The sequence below is a fragment of the Haemorhous mexicanus genome, chromosome Z, assembly GCF_027477595.1.
Source record: "Haemorhous mexicanus isolate bHaeMex1 chromosome Z, bHaeMex1.pri, whole genome shotgun sequence".
Taxonomy (NCBI): domain Eukaryota; kingdom Metazoa; phylum Chordata; class Aves; order Passeriformes; family Fringillidae; genus Haemorhous; species Haemorhous mexicanus.
This window is the reverse complement of record NC_082381.1, coordinates 69,232,910-69,253,786: the sequence shown is the minus strand read 5'-3', so window position 1 is coordinate 69,253,786 and position 20,877 is coordinate 69,232,910. Positions and strand designations below refer to the sequence as shown.

The following is a 20,877-nucleotide window of genomic DNA, read 5'->3' as shown; positions in this document are numbered from 1 at the left end:
GTTAAAAAAAAACTGTCTGGATTTAAATAGATTCTCATAGGTGCAATGAAAGACACATCTTTGATACTTTGTGTAATTTTGAGGTTTTAACCCACAAGGCAGGAGTAAGTTTCTCAAATAAGTGTTTCCAGAACTTCTAGCACTGTGTGTGAAAATTAACTCTTTTTTCCACACAAGTTGCTGGAGTTTTTTTCCCGAAACAGCTAAATAGGTCTTTCTGACATTTTCTGTAGCTTTCAACAGGACAAGCATCAGTTACGGACATAGCTATCCAAATCACCTTGAAGGACATTTGCAACTGAAAGCAATGTTTAAACTAGAAATGTTGGGCAGCTTCTGTATTCATTGTTCTTTAGACACTCAAGTGAGTTAAGTGTGGCTGGAGTTGATAATAATGTTTCTCATCTTTGCTTGGATCCTACAAACACTTGCATAACTTTAGTCCTCAACAGTACTGCTGACAGATATAATTGCTGAACATAATTGCTGAAAATACTAATAGTTGTCTAAAGATATAGGAGGACACATAGTTGTATTAATATGTAGGCATTTATAGATCTTTTATGTGTATTTCCTTTTGAAAAAATGCCTTCAGCGTTGAAAAGAAATTCATAGAATTATAAATAATGAAAATAACTTTCTCCTTATATTAGAGTATTAAGGATTTGTCATGGTTTCTGCACAGAGATTATGTTGTAATGCTACATACACCAAAATACAAATACCATTTTAAGCTTTTGTGGGGTAATCAAAGTGAAAAGCTATATTCTTTTCGTAAGAAATCTTCTTCTACTGTACTTAGTATGCAAGAAATGTGTCAGCGCTCAGAACACTCAGCTGAGAAGCTGTGCTTGCCAATTCCAGATTAACTTGGGAAATTGATTTCACTACTTTAAAGATCTAATATTTTCATTAGTATTGCAGCATTATTCTATCTGTGGACAAATTTTAAACATATTACAAAGCTCAAACATTTTACAATGTGTGTTTTAGTTTTCTTAGAATTAGTTATCCCTGCAGCAAGCCAGGCTTTGACCACACTATTATTTATGGTGGTTTTGCTTTCTGCTGTGAAGTGTCTTTTATTCTATTTGAAAAACAAGAAGAAAATCCTCTTACTAAAGGAGAAAATAACTTCAGTAATTATTTCTTGCTCATTTATTTTCAGTGAACATGTTGTGTGTTTTATTTTTTTCTCTTGTCAATAGGCACAGTGGACAATTGGAAAACTGCACTGTCCATTCTGTGAGGCCTGCTTAGGGGGCTTTAACTTTGTTTGCAACAAAGAATGTTCCTGTGGACAGTTAGTAAATATACATTTCTTCAAAACTTGGACTGAGGATCAGCCACCTTTCTCTGTTAAATTGTCAAAATCATCAGAGAAACATTTGCTTCTCAAAATTCAGTCTGGTTTTAACAAGGATACCTGCCATGAAGTGGTAACTGCAACTCTGGAAATCATAAATCAAGGGCTTTCGTACACAGGTGGAAGTAATAATGGTTCTGGAAGATTAACAGAAGCACTTTGTCTAGAAGTAAGAGCTCCCAGATATGAGATAGAAAGTAAAAAGCTTTCCTTAAAGGCATTAAATCAAAAAAGAAATCTACCTTCTTCCTATCCCATAAGAGATTCATGCACTGTAAAACCTTTTCACAGATCACATAGCTTGGATTTAAATGTCAGAGAAAGACTTGTTTTGTCACCTGTGTTATATGAAACTTCCAGCATGGGAACACTTTACCGTGGCAAAAATGAAAATTCACCTGCTAACGTACAAGGGAGCTTGCAATTAGAGTCCAGTAGGAAAGATGATAGTTCTTTTCAGGATCTCTATAGTTCCAGGGCTGACACACTACAAAACCAATTTCAAGTTACTTCTGTTGCTACATTACTACGCGGAGACACTGAAAGTGAGTGTGATTTTGAAGTTACTGGACAATCTTCTGGGAGTGTCATTGCTGATGGGTTACCATTTGTGATGAATCTTTCCTCGCCTACAAGGGCTGTAGAAGACAAACAATACATCACACCTGGTGGTCTTGTGCAGCCTACGAGTATCTCCTTCAACCAAAAGCTGAGTAAGAGGGAAAGAAACAAGTCAAAAAGCCTGAGGACAAAACAAAGAAGGCGAGAGCAATGTCTGCAGAAGCAAGTAAGTGTTTAAAATTAATTATGCTACTTTTTTGGTAAAGTTTGACTTGCTTTTAGAAATAATTCTGATTTTTTTTTTTATGTTGTCTTTTAATACTGGCTTAATGTGGAACTGTCTGCAGTTCCTACCTGACCTGCAAACAGGTATCAGGCAAGCAAAGATGTATGAACCCTTTCTACATGTAGTTTTTTTCAAATTCCATCATACCAGGTTTCTTTTCTGTGCAAAATCAAAACACGGTGCATTTTCACTGGCCTTCTTATTGTTTTGTGATGTAATAATAATTTGAAGTGGGAAAAAAAACAGTGAAATTTAATCTGTGGCATTAAGGAAAAAACTAAAAATTTCAATCTTCTAAATGAGGAACCCTACCATGCCAGAATTTATTAACTTTAAACTAATGGTGTTTTGAGTTAACTTTATAGTTAAGAATGTTTTAAATGCCTTTATTATTTCTTGTAAGATATTATTATTATCATTATTATAAGAAAATATTTTTCTATGAGTAAAGAGTAGATTACTGCTATTTAAAATATTAGTCCCTATTAGGTAAATATTTTATCTGAAAATCTTACACAAACTGTTACATATCAATTGTACCGTAATGGTTTCCTTCTTTAACCATATAAAGCAGAACAGAATTAGAGGCAATAGGCAGTCACACTTTTTGGTGGAAGGCTGGGAAGGAAAGCCAGTCATGAAATGACTAACAGAGTTTTGGTTTGCTCTCAAATTTAGTAGAATGACTAATGATAAATATGCCTTTAAAAGAAAATGTCTCATCATAAATTACCTGCAAAAATTACTGGGTGGTAAGCAAGAGCAAACTTACTAACTAATCAGAAAAGTAGTATCTACTCAAGCAAGTATTCTTCCTTCAAGTAGATTTGTCATTGTGAATTCAAGATTTAAGAGAGTTTCTCTGTTTAAAGGGTTTCTCTCTCAATTAAATGTGAGAAGCAGCTTGAAAACGTAATGAGTCTGGGAAATAGTATGAGTCTTTTCAGTGTCGTGTGCATATATTGTTTCTTCTTTAGGAAGGCTTTTTGATTTGCTTTAAGACTTAAACTGCTATTGAGACCTTTTGAAAACTTCTTCTTGTAAAATGCATCTCCAGAGCTAAGAATCTGGATGTCTTAATATTGAATACTTGTTTTCTAATAAGCCTATAAAGATTCTTAGCTATCCAGATCCTAATGGCTTTAAAAATTGTAGATCTCATTGTTTTGGTAAATGAAATGATGATGTACAAGCACAATGTGTATTTTTTATTTTCATCATGTCACCTACAGTGTCTCCAGACACTTTAATCTTTAGATGTAATTTCAAGAAAAAGACATTGTTCAGACTTTCTGAATTTTTGATAGCTGAGGAAGAAAGATACTTTCAGACCTTTTTCTTGTTAAGACATGCTTAACCTATTCCAACATTATTTTAGTTACATTTGTTAAGATCTGATTATTGGAGAGATGCGTCTACCAAAATTAAGGTGCAAATGAGACCATATACTGAAGGCAATAGAAGGAATTTCATTTAACAGTAAATGGGAGGTAGAGATAGATAGAAAGAAATAGAAGAGAGGAGGGGAGTGAAAAAGAGTGAGAGAGACAGATTAAGTAAAAAGGTATCACCAACGTGGTTCCAGACATCATTCCACTGGTTCTCTTCTGGTCTTCTCAGTAGTGGGGGTCCAAAGTCACTCAAAACTTTCTCCCCATTTGTACATTTTAGCAAACAAAGGAATCAATTCTCATTGGATACACAGTTCTCCCATTCTCTTGGTTAAATGATCTGCTTGTTTCCATGCTCAGTTTTCCTCTTCTTTAGAGTCAGTGGGCCATGGCCTCTTCCTTCTGAGCTGAACCCAGTCAGAGCTAATTGTCAGAGCAGTTGAGCTGACTTTTCTTGCACCACCCTGTGGCTCAAACTCTGTGTTCCAGGGACTTTTCCTCAGTTCATGGGTTGTCCATGGGGGTGATAGAGATAGGGGCCCCTACAAGAAAATGCAGAAACAAACAGAAGTGATAACACAAGTAATCATACCATGTACTATAGCTGTGCCAATCATTAAAAATACAAATCCAATTCCAGTTATCAACCCAATCCTGATTAGGCACTGCCCCCTTCCAGTTACACGCAAGGATCTGAGTGTTGTTTAATAGGTAGTGGATGTGATGGATTCCACAATTCTGTGTCTGTTGGATGTAGGCCAACATAAGCCATAGAATTACACAGGGGGGCCTTGATTTTTAAATCCCATAGGCCAGTATCCCCAACAGATACATACAGTATGTATTAAGATGGGTCAATTGGCCTACTCTGAAGCAGATTTTCAGGTCACTTAGTACAGTCAATTACACAATTGCACACTAGGAATTAGTGTGAAAGGGTTTGTTGAGAAGGTATGCTTACATACTTCAAAGTTTATAAAATAGTGTTTTCTTTCAGCCATGTCCACATGTAGTTGAAAGAATTTTATAGGCAATGTTCCTGTCCAGCTGAGTAATTCTATAAACCATGGAAAATTAACTTCTAGAATAAAACTTTCAGATTTAGTTAAATTATGCCAGGTTGCTTTTTAATTGGGGGGCGGGGGGGGGGGGGGTGATTTCTGTTTGTTTGCTTGCTTGCTTGTTTGTTGTTTTAGGGAAGTTGGTTGATTGGTTGGTTGGTTGGTTGGTTGGTTTGGGTATTTTTTTTTTTGTTGGTTTTTGTTTGGTTGGGTTTTTGGGGGTTTTGTTTTCTTTAATTTTTATTTCGGGTTGCAAATGGCCCTCTTTGCTGCCAGAGTAAATTTCACCCACAACTGAGAAGCACATGTGATGCAGAATGTACTAGATCTAAATAGAAAACATATTGATTAGCATAAATAAAATAAATTAGGTAAAGTTAAAATACTCTGTTAGGACACACAGTTGGAAAGTCAGTGTATATCAGACATGTTCAACAGGGAATGTAAGTCTCTGATTTGATTTGGAAAGTCTCATGGCTGATAGCATATTTGGTTCCAAAACTGGTCACAAGTAAAGTTGAGTAAGATCTGGTAAACAGCCTTTTTGTATTTTAGCCTTGCCCCTTTTTTGGTCCATATCTGTCTGTCCTTCTGGTCTAGAAAGGAAATGGTCACCCATTTCCCATGGAACATTTTCTTTTGTTTTGTAAGGATTATTCAGCTCACTCATTAATATGTATGAAAAATGTAGCCAAATCATCCTAAATCTAAAGCCTTCTGAGGCAGAACTGGTTAATACATATTTGTATGATTCCAAATATGCATAAATTATTATGCCAACTCCGAGGCTAAATTTGATTTAGACAAAATTATACATTTATGGGACAAAAGTAAAAGCTCTTCCCACACCACTATTTTCCAGTAAAAGACAAAATAAACTTGGCAAAAAATCAAACTAACAACACATTAAATGGTTTGACTAATATATGGTCTCACAACAAGTTCACTTGCAATGAAAACACAAACAAATCACAAACATTAATAAGCTGATACTACAAGCAATTATGGTAGCAATTAAAAGTTTCATCAATTCCATGCAGCTTGGTCTCATATGTTGGCAGGTTCCTATAACAAGAAAAGTAAAGATTCAGCTTACTACAGACAGATTATTAGGAGGATGGAAAATCCATCCAGTGTTGATTCAGAGATCCTATGTCTAGCAGGGAGGTTAAAGGCCCCAGAGGAAAAGTCATTATTGTATCTTCTTAGCTGACTTCTGCTAACTTTCTCATGTAAATACACTGATTCACCCATTCTGAGCTGGTTCTTTTGATCTTCAGTTTGGGCAGGGAATGCTAGCACTCCTAGAAAAAGAAAGCAACGCAAACTTCCCGGCAGATTACCCCTTAGAATTTTAACTTCTGTTTCATGAAGTGTTTGGTGCACTCCTCTTGTTTCTTCCCTCATCTTTTCATGAGGCATCCCTCCAATTTATTTCATGTCTGGAGAAAATAAGACTTCTTGTAAAAATTCGAGAAGTGTTGAATTTGTGAATTAGGGAGTGCTTTAATGGCTTAGCCGAGATTTCTTTTAGGGTTAAGATTAGCAGACTTCAGTTTCTCATCCAGGAGCCATGAATTTACCTTATCAGTTTGGCAGATAACACTGGCTCTGTTTACTCCAGTGATTTTACCTCTTTGCCATCCTGAAAATATACCCAGATTTTCAGTATCCCAATGGATTAATATTATTGGATTTCAGTCTTGCCTGATATATGACCAGGCTTTGATATCTTAGTAGATATATAAGGCACCATTTCAGTAGCTGTTGGCTGATCCTGGCAGTCATTTGTGGTTTCAATTTTAATTAAGCATCAACATGCTACTGCCTTGTCATCAGACGTCAATGTTAACATTACATTTTGCTCTTTAGCAGAACAACAGACTCATGCACTGTCTCCCAACTCCTCCACTGAACAAAATAATGTCAAGTTACAAGATCATGTTTTTGAGAATATTAGGGGTTCTACATCCTGCAGTTATTCTTCTAAGATTCTCCCTCTTTCTCATTCATATTCCAAAGCTCTGCCTGAAGCATTTGGGCATCATCATGCTTGACAGCTAGCAATTCCTCTACTTGCATTCTTTTTTCATTTTCCTTAACTGAAAGTACTAGTCTTTCACCAAATCTCGTAAGGATACCATTATTTCACCTTCCTATTTTTGAGTAACTAATAGCTCATTATGAGGAACCAATAGCTTAATTTTCTTGCTTCAATCCACCTGTCATTTAGAAGGGAAACTAACAAATTTTTCAAGGAAAGATTAAAAAATACTTTTTTTTGCACTGACTACCCTTGTTTTCAAAAGTTTCTCCAAAAAAGGACAGCCATTTTTTTCAAAAGTTCCCACAGGAGAAAAAATATAACCTTCCTCAGAGGAAAGCTTGGCAAAGTTTCCAAGTGTTCCCAGGGAAGGAACCACATAACCCCCCGTAGAGGGAACTGTACTATTGTCAAACGCAATTCAGATCAGAGAACAGTATCCTGCCAACTATGACAAAATAATGTTCAGATCCCATTATTTGAGAAAAGCCTCTGCTCAAATTAAGGTGCAAATGAGACCATATACTGAAGGCAATAGAATGAATTTCATTTAACAGTAAATGGGAGGTAGAGACAAATAGAAAGAAATAGAAGAGAGGAGGGGAGTGAAAAAGAGTGAGAGAGACAGATTAAGTAAAAAGGTATCACCAACGTGGTTCCAGACATCATTCCACTGGTTCTCTTCTGGTCTTCTCAGTAGTGGGGGTCCAAAGTCACTCAAAACTTTCTCCCCATTTGTACATTTTAGCAAACAAAGGAATCAATTCTCATTGGATACACAGTTCTCCCATTCTCTTGGTTAAATGATCTGCTTGTTTCCATGCTCAGTTTTCCTCTTCTTTAGAGTCAGTGGGCCATGGCCTCTTCCTTCTGAGCTGAACCCAGTCAGAGCTAATTGTCAGAGCAGTTGCTCAGCTGACTTTCCTTGTGGATGCTTTGTGTTCATTATCAGTACTCCCCCAGCTTGTTTACCTCTTCCTAGTGAGAGATAATTGGACAATAATACCACCTTTATCTTATCTCCAGTTCCTGTCATGTGACTTTACTGTCCAAATTTCCAGGAAATCACAAAGGCATATCTAACAGTGGCAGAGTGAGTGGCAGGGGGACAGGATGGTAACCAATGAGCAGTTGCCTCGTGGTATGGTTTGCCAGAATAAGGAAAGTCCTTTGGTGATCTTAACGGTGTTTGAGGCCATTTTGATCTTTAAGTCTCTTACAATATTATATAGAAAATTATATACAGTTTATAAATGTTAGTTCTCATCAGTAAGCATAGTTTGTGAATTACAAACATTTCAAAAATAGTGTGTAAACTAAGAGATTGATTTCAAGTAGTAGCTTTCAGAAGAAGATACTTTGATTTGGGTTGATTATTTTATCCTTGGTGAGAGTTTGCCATCATGGCATGGAATATTTAAATGGGTCTACTTCTTAGAATGTGTCAAGCTGCACATGTGGCTAGTGCAGCTGTGTTTCCCAGTGCTGAGGTATCTTCCCAGGAGAATGTTATTCTAGAAAGTCACATCCTCTGTACAGCCTGACTTGTCATAATGGTCCTCTGCCATGGACTCCGTTTCACAGCTGCTTGCCTCTCATGTCAATCTGCTATCCTTTTTTTTTTGCAAGTTTTGCTTTCATCTCTCTTTTTTTTTGGTGTTCTAGCAATCCTCCTTCCAAAAACATGGATTTTGTCACTCTGGTACTTCCAATAGAAAGCTGATCTGTGGTACATTTTAACCATGATTTCTAACACACCCTACGTGTTTAAGCAATCAGTAAAACTTCACGAAGAACAAAACATAAACCTCTGTCTGTCTGTCTGAGAGAGTTTTAATAAATGGCAGTGAGAAGTATGTAATTTAAGTACTCTTTTAAGAATTACTTCAGTGCAGCTAAGCCCTGATGTGAGGTAAATATTTTCAAAGATGTCCCAAAAGCACTGAGCATATCACTTTTATCTTTAATTAAAGCTTTTCTGGAGAGCAGTCTAATATAACAAACTTGTTCAGACTTTGGAATTTCTTTGTAAATAAATAAAGCAAGGGCTGCTTTATTTTGTAACAAGATAATTATCTGTCAAAAGTTTTCTTCTGTCTTGCAGAAAAGCAAAGTGTAGCCATAAACGTTGTGTGGCAGCAGAATGCACTCTGTTATTAAATTAAACATAGGAGTGATTCTGTGAGCTCCTGACCTGCACTTCCTCCTGAGGCTTGCATTAATGCAGGTTCTGAGGTGTAGGTGTAGGACAGAACTAGCTAGCTAACAGTAGAGGGACCCAAGCTTCCTCTGTCTGTTCTGCAAAGGATGCTCTTCATGCCTGTGCAGGGGATGCTTGCATTTTTTATGTGTGTGTGCACATTTGTGTTCATGGGGGATTTTTAGAATTCTGTTAGGATGTGATTATATTGTTAGCACGTAAAAGATTAAAGATGTAAATTGCTAGGGTATGGTAATAGCTGCTTAAGTCTAGGAGTTGCCAGTATTAGTAATGATTCTTGTTATGGTTGCTGTAGCTAAGCAAGTGAAGTACTTCTTTTATAAATTCCATTTTGTGTGTATCTTATATGTTTACATTGTTTGCTAATGAGGAAACTTGTATTAGTTTTCTGGAAGATCTCAGAAAAATGTGATTTGTGATTTCTCCAGATACATTGCATTTTTTCTCAAAATCATTTTACATAGAGGAAGGCTCTGCAGTCAGCTTCAAAACTGCAGTATCCTCTTGGAAGGGATCTTGATTTGTAGGGAAAAATACTGGCAGTCTTGTTTCATTTCTTAATGACACTTCACTGGTTCTTTTGTATCTTTTTCAAAACATCAGTGTTTTTTCTGACAAAGATGGTTAGCAGTCAGTTTTCAAAAAGTCAGTTTGCTTTTCATGCTCCCAGTGATAATCTAAACTCTGGATAAACAGGTGGGTGAGATGTAGTTTTGTTTATTCACACTGTCAGGTGCTGTTATCTTGCCCCACAGTCTTGAGTTTTCAAGTTCATACTGATACCTTCTAGCAATCAAGAGTCTTGTAGTGAAAGTGCTAGACTTTCAATGTTTAGCTTGTGACCAAAGTTATCTTCATCTATGTAAGTCTCTTGTTTATGAACACAATAGTTTACAGTTCTTTTTCTTGCACGGTCATGTTTCTATTGAAATTGCAAATCCTTCCTGTGTATGCATTTATGTACTTGGATTTTGTTCACTCTTTCTGTGATGATGCTCATAACAAGATTTATTCTCAGACTGTGTATGTATCTCTCAGCTGGCTGCTGGGGGCCTAAAAACATGCATGCTGTTAGTTGTTGTATCATAGAAAGATAAGAAAAGTAAAACAAATTAACTGCAGACATCTGGTCAATTAGAGAAATTGCTGTCACAGCTAAACAAAGTAAAGCTAAGCAGCAGGCAGGGCAAGGGGAGGCAGCCACAGCAAGTGTGGCCAGCCTCAGCCCTGATGCCTTTCAAGGTCAGTGCTGAGCTAGCGGTTGTTCTTACAGCAGCAATACTGCATTACAGGACTGTGTGGGTACATGAAGTAGCATCTTTTTTGATTTCCTGAATAAAGGATGGACTAAATTTCAGGTGTGGGTTGCTGCTGAGCCAAAGTTTCTCTTAGCTTTTGCTCTGGTTATAACTATTGTTGCTACATGACCTTTGTTATTAGCACATTCATTCTGTCACTGATTATAACTGGATTAAGAAGAATGTATTAGGAATGATGGATTCATGCCCAAATGCATGACATACCTTTGTAAAACTGCAGTTATGGTGTCTGTGGAAGTTGTATCTGCATAAAATAGCATGTAACAGCTACTGTTTTCTGAGGTGCACCTGAATCTCCTTTTGCAAGCATTTAAATGTCAACATATTAGAGTTTTATTACTTTTAGCTGCAGTCTTTTTATACTATTATTTGTGATTACAGCTTTTAAGGGTATTTTCTGACCTGACTTCATCTACTCTTTGACATGTCTTCTACACAGCTTGTTGTTAATAAGTGGAATAGATAGTTTTGCAAATTTGCAGGAGGAGCCTTTGCTTGCATTTGGTTATGAGTTGTGTTGTAAGCAACACTTGTGATGGGAAGAAGGGAAAATTGCTCAGGATGCTATTGGATAGAAACAGAATTGTCTGTATGTATTTTAATGTATTTTATTATCATCTTGAAGCTAGATTATTGAGACTAGAATATAGTGTAGCTGCACTGTCATAGTAGCTCTAATGAAGGCCAAAATAGCTGGCTGTGCTGTGACTTTATTCCTTAATTTAAATGAAATACAGGTTATTAAGCTGCTTGTCTATAAAATACTTTTAGGATATATAGAATGATCACAGCAGAATGGAATTCCTGGTGCTGTTACGCATTATGTGCCCATCTTGCAAAAGACAGAGGAGATCATCTGCTCCTTGCTGCGCCAGGCCAGCATTGGTGTTCAGAATGCTAAGATACAGTAGTGTTCACTGAAATATTTGTCTGACATCCTTGGTAATGTGTAGTTTTTCTGAAGAGGGACACAAAAAGTCTGCAAATGCAGCCACCTCTGCCTTAAATAATAATGTACTCGTAGTGCTACAACCCAAAGCGTCAATGGCTGGGGTAATATCTCATGCCACAAATAAGATCCTGATCCATCCTCACAGGCACTGTATCTTGCTGAATGAAGACAACAAAAGAAAGAAACAGCCCATTGAAATTAATTACATGTTTTATTGCTGTCTGAAAAAAAAAAACCAAACAACAAAAGCAACCAAAAACCAGTGTGTTTTTTCGATAGATAATCACAGAATCTTTGCTGTTGTTCCAAGGCTCTATTGATTGCTATTCCAAGAAAATACTGATGATCAGCCTAGAACCATAGAAGTACTGTGCACTTCTTTCTTTCATAAACTGTAAGGTTTAGAAACTATTATTTTAGTTTCTCCAGAAGCTTACAGACAACTTAGATCATAAGAATTTATGAAATTCGCAGTCTCTCAGCTGAGAAAGACAATGACCTGTTCACAGAGGTAGGTGTTGTGCACAGAACAGGTATTGTGCAGTTAGGTGAATCCCATCATTTCAGCAGGGATTCTTATTACATAGATAGAGTGAAGAGCACACTAAATTGCAGTTACATAAGATGCTTTGTGGCAGATGAAAATCAAAGTTCAACAATGGTAGGAACAATAATACAAGAGTGCTTTCATATTACGATTTTTACTGTATATAACCAGAAGAACAACATCAAATACACAGTGAGGAGAGAATTTTACAAAAAAACCCCAAAATTTTGTGCTCCTAGTTCTTCCTTTCTATGAATTGTTACTGACTCATTCTCAGTGACTAAGAGTTTGAGTAGGTTTTGTATTTCTGATTAGTTTTCAGAGATTAAACTCTCTGAATGCATATAACTGAGGTAAATTAAAGGTGGCTTGTATGGAAATTTGAGTGCAGGACTTGGTTCTCCAATTTTATTTTTTTTTTAAGAAAAAATTTCTAACATCTGGGAGAATTAAAGGTCTCTACTATTTCACAGAATCAGAATTATCGGATGGTTTAGATCACAAGAGATCTTAAAGATAATCTCATTTTCACCACTCTGCCCCTCTGTCTTCCTTCCAGTAGACCATGTAGCTGAAATCACATCCAGCCTGGCCCTGAACACTTCCAGGGATAAGGAAATCACAGCTATTTCTTCATGCTTTGTAGCAGTCAATGCATATATGAATGTTATTAATCCATAACCTCTCATTAACTTTAGTGGTATTCAACTCCAAAGCATTTTTTTTTCATCATCATCTCTTCTGGGAGAAAATAATGCTACCCAAAAATAATTTTTTCTTGACATTTCTTTCATTATGCAGGCAGTCACTGAGTAAAAGTCATTGTATGCATCCAAAAGACATCATGCTAATAGGTCAGATCAGATTTCCTACAAACTGTTTCTGCAGTTGATAAGCAATCAGTAATTCTAGTAGGAAATGGCAAAGTTAAAGTAACAAATTAGTGAAAATAATTTTTATATGTAGTATTGCAAAATACTGAAGAGGTATTGTATGGTAACAGCATTTCAGATTTAAGGAATGATTCAGAAGTAAGGAAAGATAGCAACCACTTATACAGCTAAAGAAGCTGGCAGTCTTTTGGGCGTAAGAATGTCTTTGTAACATCCAAAAAACAAGTTTGTACCAAAAATTTAGATTAAACAAAAGCTTCCTATGCTATGATGTAACACCCTTATGTCTGTAAAGCTGTGATGTCATTTTCTAAAGCTAGCTGTTGCCAAGATTTTATTTGAATCACTGCTTTTTCTGATACCACATGATCATCTAATGCTTTATATCAAAATATAAATTATAATGATTTGTGAATTGCTAATGTTTTATATAAACACCTAGTTTATAATGATTACACATCAGAAGGGAATGATTTCCTTTATAGATGATTTAGCTAAACATGCTTAACATTTACTACAATTTAAAATTATGGGGGATGGAATGTGGGGGGTTTGTTTCTCTTTTAAATTGCTGTCAAGAGTACATGTGCTTTATGAGAGAATGCTAGAAATTTGTCACTTTCCCTTATTAGGAATTTGTAATCAAGTTTCTATCAAAAGTTATTTTACCCTTCATTTGAGCATTAGGAGATAGGATGTATTGTTTCTAAAGGCTAGAGATTGGAGTGTGAGCAAGAAAACATTTGGACATATTGAAAATGAGGAAAGTAAATGTCCTGATTCATTAAAGATCTTACATTTTTGAAAATGCTACTAGTCTGAAGAAACTTATTCATTAGAAGAGGCTTTCTCCCTGTAGTCTTTATTAAAAAAAAATCTAAAACTTTGACAAAAGGTTAATAAATCCTAAATATTTGTAGGTCCAAAAGTTGAAGATATCTTATTTTCATATTTTGTATATCTCATTTTCTTCTGTCTAGAGTGTGAGGAGAGATTGCACTACTTAGACTAATCAGTCTTGTATGATTAGTAGAACTATGTACAATCAAATAAATATTTGACATTATGAACACTCAACTAAATAAATAATTTGATGCTTCTCTCAAATGTAATGGCATTATTTTTTTTTCATTTGTATTTTGTTCAATAGCTTTTAAAAACTCTTTTGAGGTTTTTTTTGGATTTAGACTTAAAGTGCCCTGCTAATACAGATTCTGAAGCAAATTGAAAATAATTAGCTAGCAGCCTGGGAACTAAAATGGGATTTTACCTAAGGGAAACTGAGAGGAAGCAACTGGTGAAGAGAGGTGATTCTCACTTTCTTCCATAAATGCAAAAATTTTAATTGATGTTTTGGTAAAAGATGTATAGAAATTGGTGAAATTACTAACCAAAAAAAAAAATCTTACCAAACAAAACCAAACACACACACACACACCAAAACTGTCTAAGAAACAAGAATTTTAGGGACTTTCTAAAAAAGTAAAATTAGAAAATCAAAGGTAGATGTAATCTAGAATATCTCAGTTTCCATTTTCAGATTAAAATTAATACGTCTCAGAAAGAGGAGAACTAGAATTACGGTGCAACTCTGAAATGCTCTTTACTAGAAAAACAAAACTATTTGTCTGCTTATCCCACTGTTTTTCTTGTCATACTAGTTTTCAAGCCAAGCAATTTACAGATTAAGAAATAAGTAATGGAAATTATTTAATTAATAAGAAACAGAGCAAATAACATTCATTAAAACATCAAAAAGGTCAGACATGGTGAAGGAACTAAAGTGCATTAAATAGTGAAAAAACCAGGCAATGTGGAGTGTTACATTGAGTAGGCTCCCTGAATTGGAAAGAATAGATGACTGCAGCATTCTGACGGTGCTCCAATTGGATGTAGCAAAATATTTGCTAATAAAACAACAAACGTATTAATAGCATGAAACATGATTCTTGGAAGAATCACACTTGTGATTCTTGGAAGAAGGTGCCCGTCATTTTTCTGGAAAAAGTCAAAAACTGTGGGCTGATCATTTGTGTGGAAAAAAATTTACAATCTTCCTTTTTGTGTGTTTCCTCAATGTTTTCTGCCCTCTTTTTTTGTTCTTGCTACAATTTATGATTTGGTAAGTTTTATCCAGATAACTGCTAATATTTAGGAAGTTTTAGGAAATATACATAGGAGACTCCTAAATGCCCTATGTGAAATGCTGTACAGGAGCTTTGTAATAGGGAAAGATACAACTCATAAGGCAAAAATCTGCAGATATCAAGGCCCACTGCAGCAGACCAGTCAGCACTGGCACATCCAGAAGCAACATGTCCTCCTGCATAGGACCTGCTGTTCTTCAGTCAGATTAATTTGCTTTTCTTCCTCTACTGTGATGCATATCAAATACATCGTTTAGAGAACTTTTTGTTTGTTTTATTGACAGTATTGGAAAATAGGATTCTAGAATAGCAAAGAGGAAAAGACAGCATTGCATGTAGACAATTGCATTTGGTTTTTATATCTTGCATTTTTCCAGAAAAACTTGTGAAGTGGGTTTGGTGCTCCATCTCACTTTCTACAAGACAGACAAGGCTGTAGAAAAATAACATGAAGAGATTGTTTAAAAAGTAGGCATGGACAGACCTAGTAGGTCCTCTTGGCTGTGTAACAGCACAGGTTGTACTATTGAGTAGTCCTTCTTTTGAGATGGGTCCAAAATCCAGACTGAATTGATTATATCAATTATGTTACGGTAAAGAGGAGTACTGTTTTTGGTGTATTAGCAGACTGAATTTTGGGTTTATGCATTAGAAAAATTGCTGAACATAAATAATTCTGCTAAATAATCAATTCTCTTCATCAGGGAACCACTAAACTGAAAGGCAGAACACCATTTTTGCAGTTGCTGTGACAATATGCTTCTCTTTCCATCTGCAGCACAGCACAACAGACTGATCTGGTTTCTAAAAGCTGTTTTATGAGGATATAAATAATGTATTAGAATTAGTACTAGATTAATCTTTCTGGATTGAAATCTGTTAATCTACAGAATCCACATTTAGAACAGTATTAACCACTGTGGAGATGTGCTTGTTTGGATTCCTTCTGTTCTAAAAGTAACCCAATTCCCTTTACCTTAAGTATAAATGTAACATTGATTAGTGCATGGAAACTGGTTTAATACAAATGTGTGCACAGTACTGAATTTTTGGGATAAATGTGGAAAGTACAGTATGTGACCCACCACAGTGGGGACAGAATGTTTTGAGGATGTCGTTGGCTTAACTTGAGCCACTATTAGTATATTATAATCTTACTTTATAATGGAAGGATGCAGTAGAATGCAGTTGCTCAGCCAGAGTGCTGAGATGGGCTCCCAGTTGTTCTGCATTTTCTCTAGATTGAATTTATGTAAAACCTGTTAGGGGCAGCAGCAGTGAACATCTTATTGTCTCTTGCAGAACATTATATGAGTCTCTGTTTCTCTTTATCTATACCACTATTTCATCAGTTGCAGCTATAGAAATACATTGTTCCCTTGCTTCTCTTGTCAATTCTTGACAGATTTCATTTGGCATTTTGAATCTCAATACATCCAGTGATCTGATTAGATGAAATTCACAGTATCTGTTTATCTAAGTTTCTCTACCTAATATTCTACTTGTGTTCTTGGCAGCAGTTCACCTTATTTATCCTTCCATATGCTGTACACGACATTATATCAAAAGACTTTGGACCACTGCAGCTGCTTTTTTGAATTCTCATGTGTTTTCTCAGCATTTTATCTTCAATTTCTTATTTGAACTTTAAAATACCTTGGGGTATTTTTCTACTTGTCTTCCATCAATCTTTTGTCATTTTTCAAATGTGATGTGTATATGCTGTATTGCTGTACGTTTGTATTCAGTGTGCTTTTTATCATCATTTATTGTATGCAGCATTCAATTGTTCAAGTAATTCTTCAGGAAAAACAGGCAGAAAACAGGATTTTGCGTGTAGTGGAAGAAAACAATTCTTATACCTCAAAATGGATACCATAAGAAACTTTGTCAGTATTTTCCAACCATATACATGGTGTATGGAATGTGAACTGTTGCATTTTAGTGCCATAGGTATAGAAACTCTGCAGTGAAACCCCTCAGCTAGTGCATTATGACCCAAATGTCACTCACGTCACTGTCTGTGCTTGTTTGTGTCCCATTCTAGTTTGTAAGCAGTCCTTTATGTGTGGAGTGGGAAGAGACCTGGCACAAGAGAGCTGATTGGAAGTTCATTGACTAACTGTACCTCTAGAATCCAAGAGTGAGACCACTTAGCCTAAGAAAATAAATTCAGGGTTTTTTTCTTTAGCTATCTCTTGTCTCTTTCTTTAGTTCTCTTGCTAGGATGAATGGGACTGCAGCTGAGGGTGGAGGAACAACCAAAGGTAGTGGAGTAGTGGAGATTGAGTGCAAATGCATGTACCTTCCCTGCTTCTACTGTGCTTTGTCGTGAAGCTAGACTATAAAAAAATAAAAGGGGAATGGAGTGAAGAAGAACAAGCTCACTGGAGGCTATAACTGCTTACACCAGTGAAATTTAAGTAGAAAACAGGGTGATGCCCATCAATTTGCACTGATGTTGAAGCTGAAGAAAAAACCAGGAACCTGTGGGTGTATGTGGAACACAGGATGGAGAATGTCTTTTATTCATTTAGCTCTATCTTTTTACTTTTAAGAAAGAAGTTAAGACATATTAGTAAAAACTGAAGTGAAGCCATTCCATAGTTTGTACAAGAACTTCGCCTGTTTTTTTGTCTGATCTAAGGAATTTTTCTAAGGACACAACCATCCTAATTAAGTGTAGAATGTTAATGTTTATAAAATTTTTGTGGTTAATGTCAAATTTATTCAGAAACAAAACAGTGCTTTGTTTAAATTTTGTTGCACTAAAAATTTATGCTGAAGTACAAACTTCTTATCAAATGCCAGTAGCTCATCTTTCCTGATTTAGATCCTGTTGGTGTAAGATGCATCTTCCATGACACGTTGTAGAAGCTCACCAAGAGTTCAAGCTCCCTTCTACTTTAGAGAATAGTCCTTTTGACAACTTGCTAACCAAGCTAGATTTTTAGCTCAAGAAAGAATAAAAGGTATGATATTGTATTATGCTGCATTGTGTTCCCTTCTTTAGGGCTCGTATTAGTTATTTTTTGAGACTGTTGGAACAACACGAGGCTGTCAGAATGGTGGATGGGCACAGGGTGTTTGTGACTGAACCTGAAATTTCCAGGAATTATGTTTTGCTTTTGTCAAGCATGAACATGAATGAAAGGTATATGACTCACCATCCTGCTGATACGCTATTACAATTTAGTTTTATGAATTATATTCTGGGAAACTTGCACAGTTCTTTGTTCAAAATACCAACACCATCAGAACCACATGGCAGAGCCAAAACACACCAGTATCTGATTGCTTTTTTAGTTTAAATGGTAGTGTGAGTAGGCAGCGTGGGTGGTGGTTTCATGTTAAAGTGGATGAAAAGGAACTCCCATACAATTCTGGCCGGAACTGGCTGCTTCTCTTGTCTCATCTGACCCATATTGCCCTGGTTCAGAGAGAAAAAAAACTAAAACTAAATAATTCTCTATTGCTTTTTCTGCCACATTAGATCCTGTTGGGTTTACTAGTTTGCGATAGCCAGCATAATAATATAGTTGGAAGAGTGTGATTGGAGGTAAACAAATACTAGCTAAGCTAGAACATGAAAATATGGCTTATACTTTTGATTTTTGCTACTAATTTGTTCCATAATCTTAACAATCTTGATAGGAAATGTTCTTGTGTTTAAGTCTTGGTTGTTTGGAATCATACTATTTCCTATCTGCAAATCATCTTCACTTGCTGAATGTTTCTTATGATGTCTATAAAAATGTAATTATTCTCAGTGGAAGTGTATGAGGCATTATCCAGAACTGATTTACTGTGAACAGAATTAAGTTGAGGGCTGGAGTATTATCATTGTGTATTGAAACCCTGACTTTGTAATGTGAATATGAAAGTGATCCAGCTTCTGTCTCTCTAAATTTTGAAGATGGACTTTTGTATCTGCTTTTGAGATTTTCTAGCCTCACATATTTAATGTATTTAACAATCTATGCTTAAATCATATGGCATATACAGTGATAAATTGCTTTCCTGTATGGTCAGGAAGTTTGTATTTTGCCTCTATAGCATTTCTATACTGCTATAGAAATGGTAGGGATTACTGGGTGGGGGTAGTGTTGAGAAGGACTACTTGTTCTGCAATAGAGTCTAAAATATTATTTAAAAATTTATAAACTATCAGAGTAAATATCCTCCTATGTTATATAAGAAATGTTATTATACCTGGGAGGTGGGGAGGAGGGATGGGGGGAGAGCTGGGATAGGGAGAACCAGTATTGTGGAAAAATGTGTTGTTTCTAATTTAATTAAGATCAGTTTAAGCACTTTTTCATTTATGAAAGGACACATCTGAACCCCCAGTTCCAGCTGCCTGTTCCACTTCTGTAATGAAAAGTATTTAACAGTTATCACCTTAGAGAGCACTACTTAGGCACTAAGAACAGCCTGCTCATCTAGTCAAGCAATTGCCCTCTTTCCACAAGGCACTGAGCATATTTTTGTGTTAAAAAATGGCTATGGTAACACAGCAAAAGTACAATACAAACTATGTATCTGGTGAATCCAGTGTTTCCTAAGATACTAAAATATTTAGAGGGAATAAATTTTAATTTACACTTAATGATGCAAGAGCAATGAAAAGGGGCATCCTACCTAGCAGTTGTGCCTGGGTGACCTTTGTGTTGATAATGTTGGATAATCAAAGTCTGAACCCTGAGACTGAACTTAGTCCTCAGTTTATTCTAGGAAAGACAGTTTTTCACTTTTGTTTTTGGCTCCTTGCTTTGTACTAAATTTGGTTTGAGTGGACATGATTGTACATCATAACCATATTAACTATAGAATTAACTACTCTCTACAAGCATTTTTAAAACTGTATTGAAATTAGAGAACTGACTGTATTTTTAACATTTGATAGCAGAAAAATTGTCCAGCCATTTTTCAGAGAACTTCAAGGCTTAAAGAGTCAGTCGCATTCTAATTTTATCTCTGTAGAAAATTTTTAGTGTCATGCCAGAATTTTGGAAAATTAAAAATATTCTCTGAAAAAGAGAGTGTGTTCTGGAAATCATAGAATCAGAATGGTTTGGTTTAGAAAAGACCTTAAAAGCCATATATTTCCAATGCCACTGCCATTGTCAGGGCACTTTCCATTAGACCAGGTTGCTCAGAACTCTATCCAACTTGGCCTTGAGCACTTCCACGGATGAGACAGCTACAGCTTTTCTGGGCAACCTGTGCCAGTGCTTCACGTCCCCCACAGTAAACAATTTCTGCCAAATATCTTATTTAAATCAAACCTGTTTTGTTTTATAGCCATTCCTCCTCATCCTGTCACAGTAAGCTCTTGTAAAAAGTCCCTCCCCATCTTTCTTGTAGGTCCCTTCCGGTGCTGGAAGGTGCTATGAGGTCTCCCTGGAGCCTTGTCTTCTCCAGGCTAAACAACTCCAGCTGTCTGAGACTCTCCTCAAAGGAGAGGTGCTCTAGCCCTCTGATCAACTTTGTGGCTCTGCTCTGAAGACCAGTAGTTAGTTCAGTGAGATTACAGCTGGAGGAAGTTTTTAGAGACTGGTGTGAGAACAATGACATGCTATGGTGAGGCTGGAAGACCAGGGTGTGCTAATTCAAATTTAAGTTTGAACTGATGCAAAACTAAGCATGTCACATATTCCAGGCAGTATTTTCTTTGAGACTATTGAGTACAGTGTAGGTACTTCATTGGAGCACTAGGAATCCTGGGGTATTTCAAGAGACAAAAATGATTAAAAATCCAAACACTGATTGAATGATTATCTTACCCAATTGCGAGAATTTTCTTTAGTATACATGTTTGTATATAGGTATATGCCTGGTGCAAGCCACAAATCATCTCCAATTTGGAAGATCATAATTTTATGTAGTATTTTTCTCAGATGCAGTAAAGATCATTGATAGTTGTAATGTGGAGCAGTCTGAATTATTAATTTAGTTTCATTTTACAGGTAAAAAAGGTTTTAATTGATTATGCTATAAATTATAATATATGCTTTCACTGAGCTGTTATCTGTATTTGAAAGTTTTAAGTGAATATCTAATTTTGATATTCATAAATCAGGATGCTC

General features: G+C 36.0%; 1 protein-coding gene across 2 annotated transcripts in view; it reads left to right on the top strand.

The window, feature by feature from the left end:
* Positions 1-20,877, top strand: part of RNF180 (ring finger protein 180) — a 69,947-nt gene that overhangs the window by 10,046 nt on the left and 39,024 nt on the right. For both annotated transcript variants that reach the window (XM_059874201.1, XM_059874200.1), the window contains one exon: positions 1,209-2,153. In XM_059874201.1, coding sequence (XP_059730184.1) covers positions 1,209-2,153 — 945 coding nt within the window. The remainder of the gene's footprint in view (positions 1-1,208; positions 2,154-20,877) is intronic.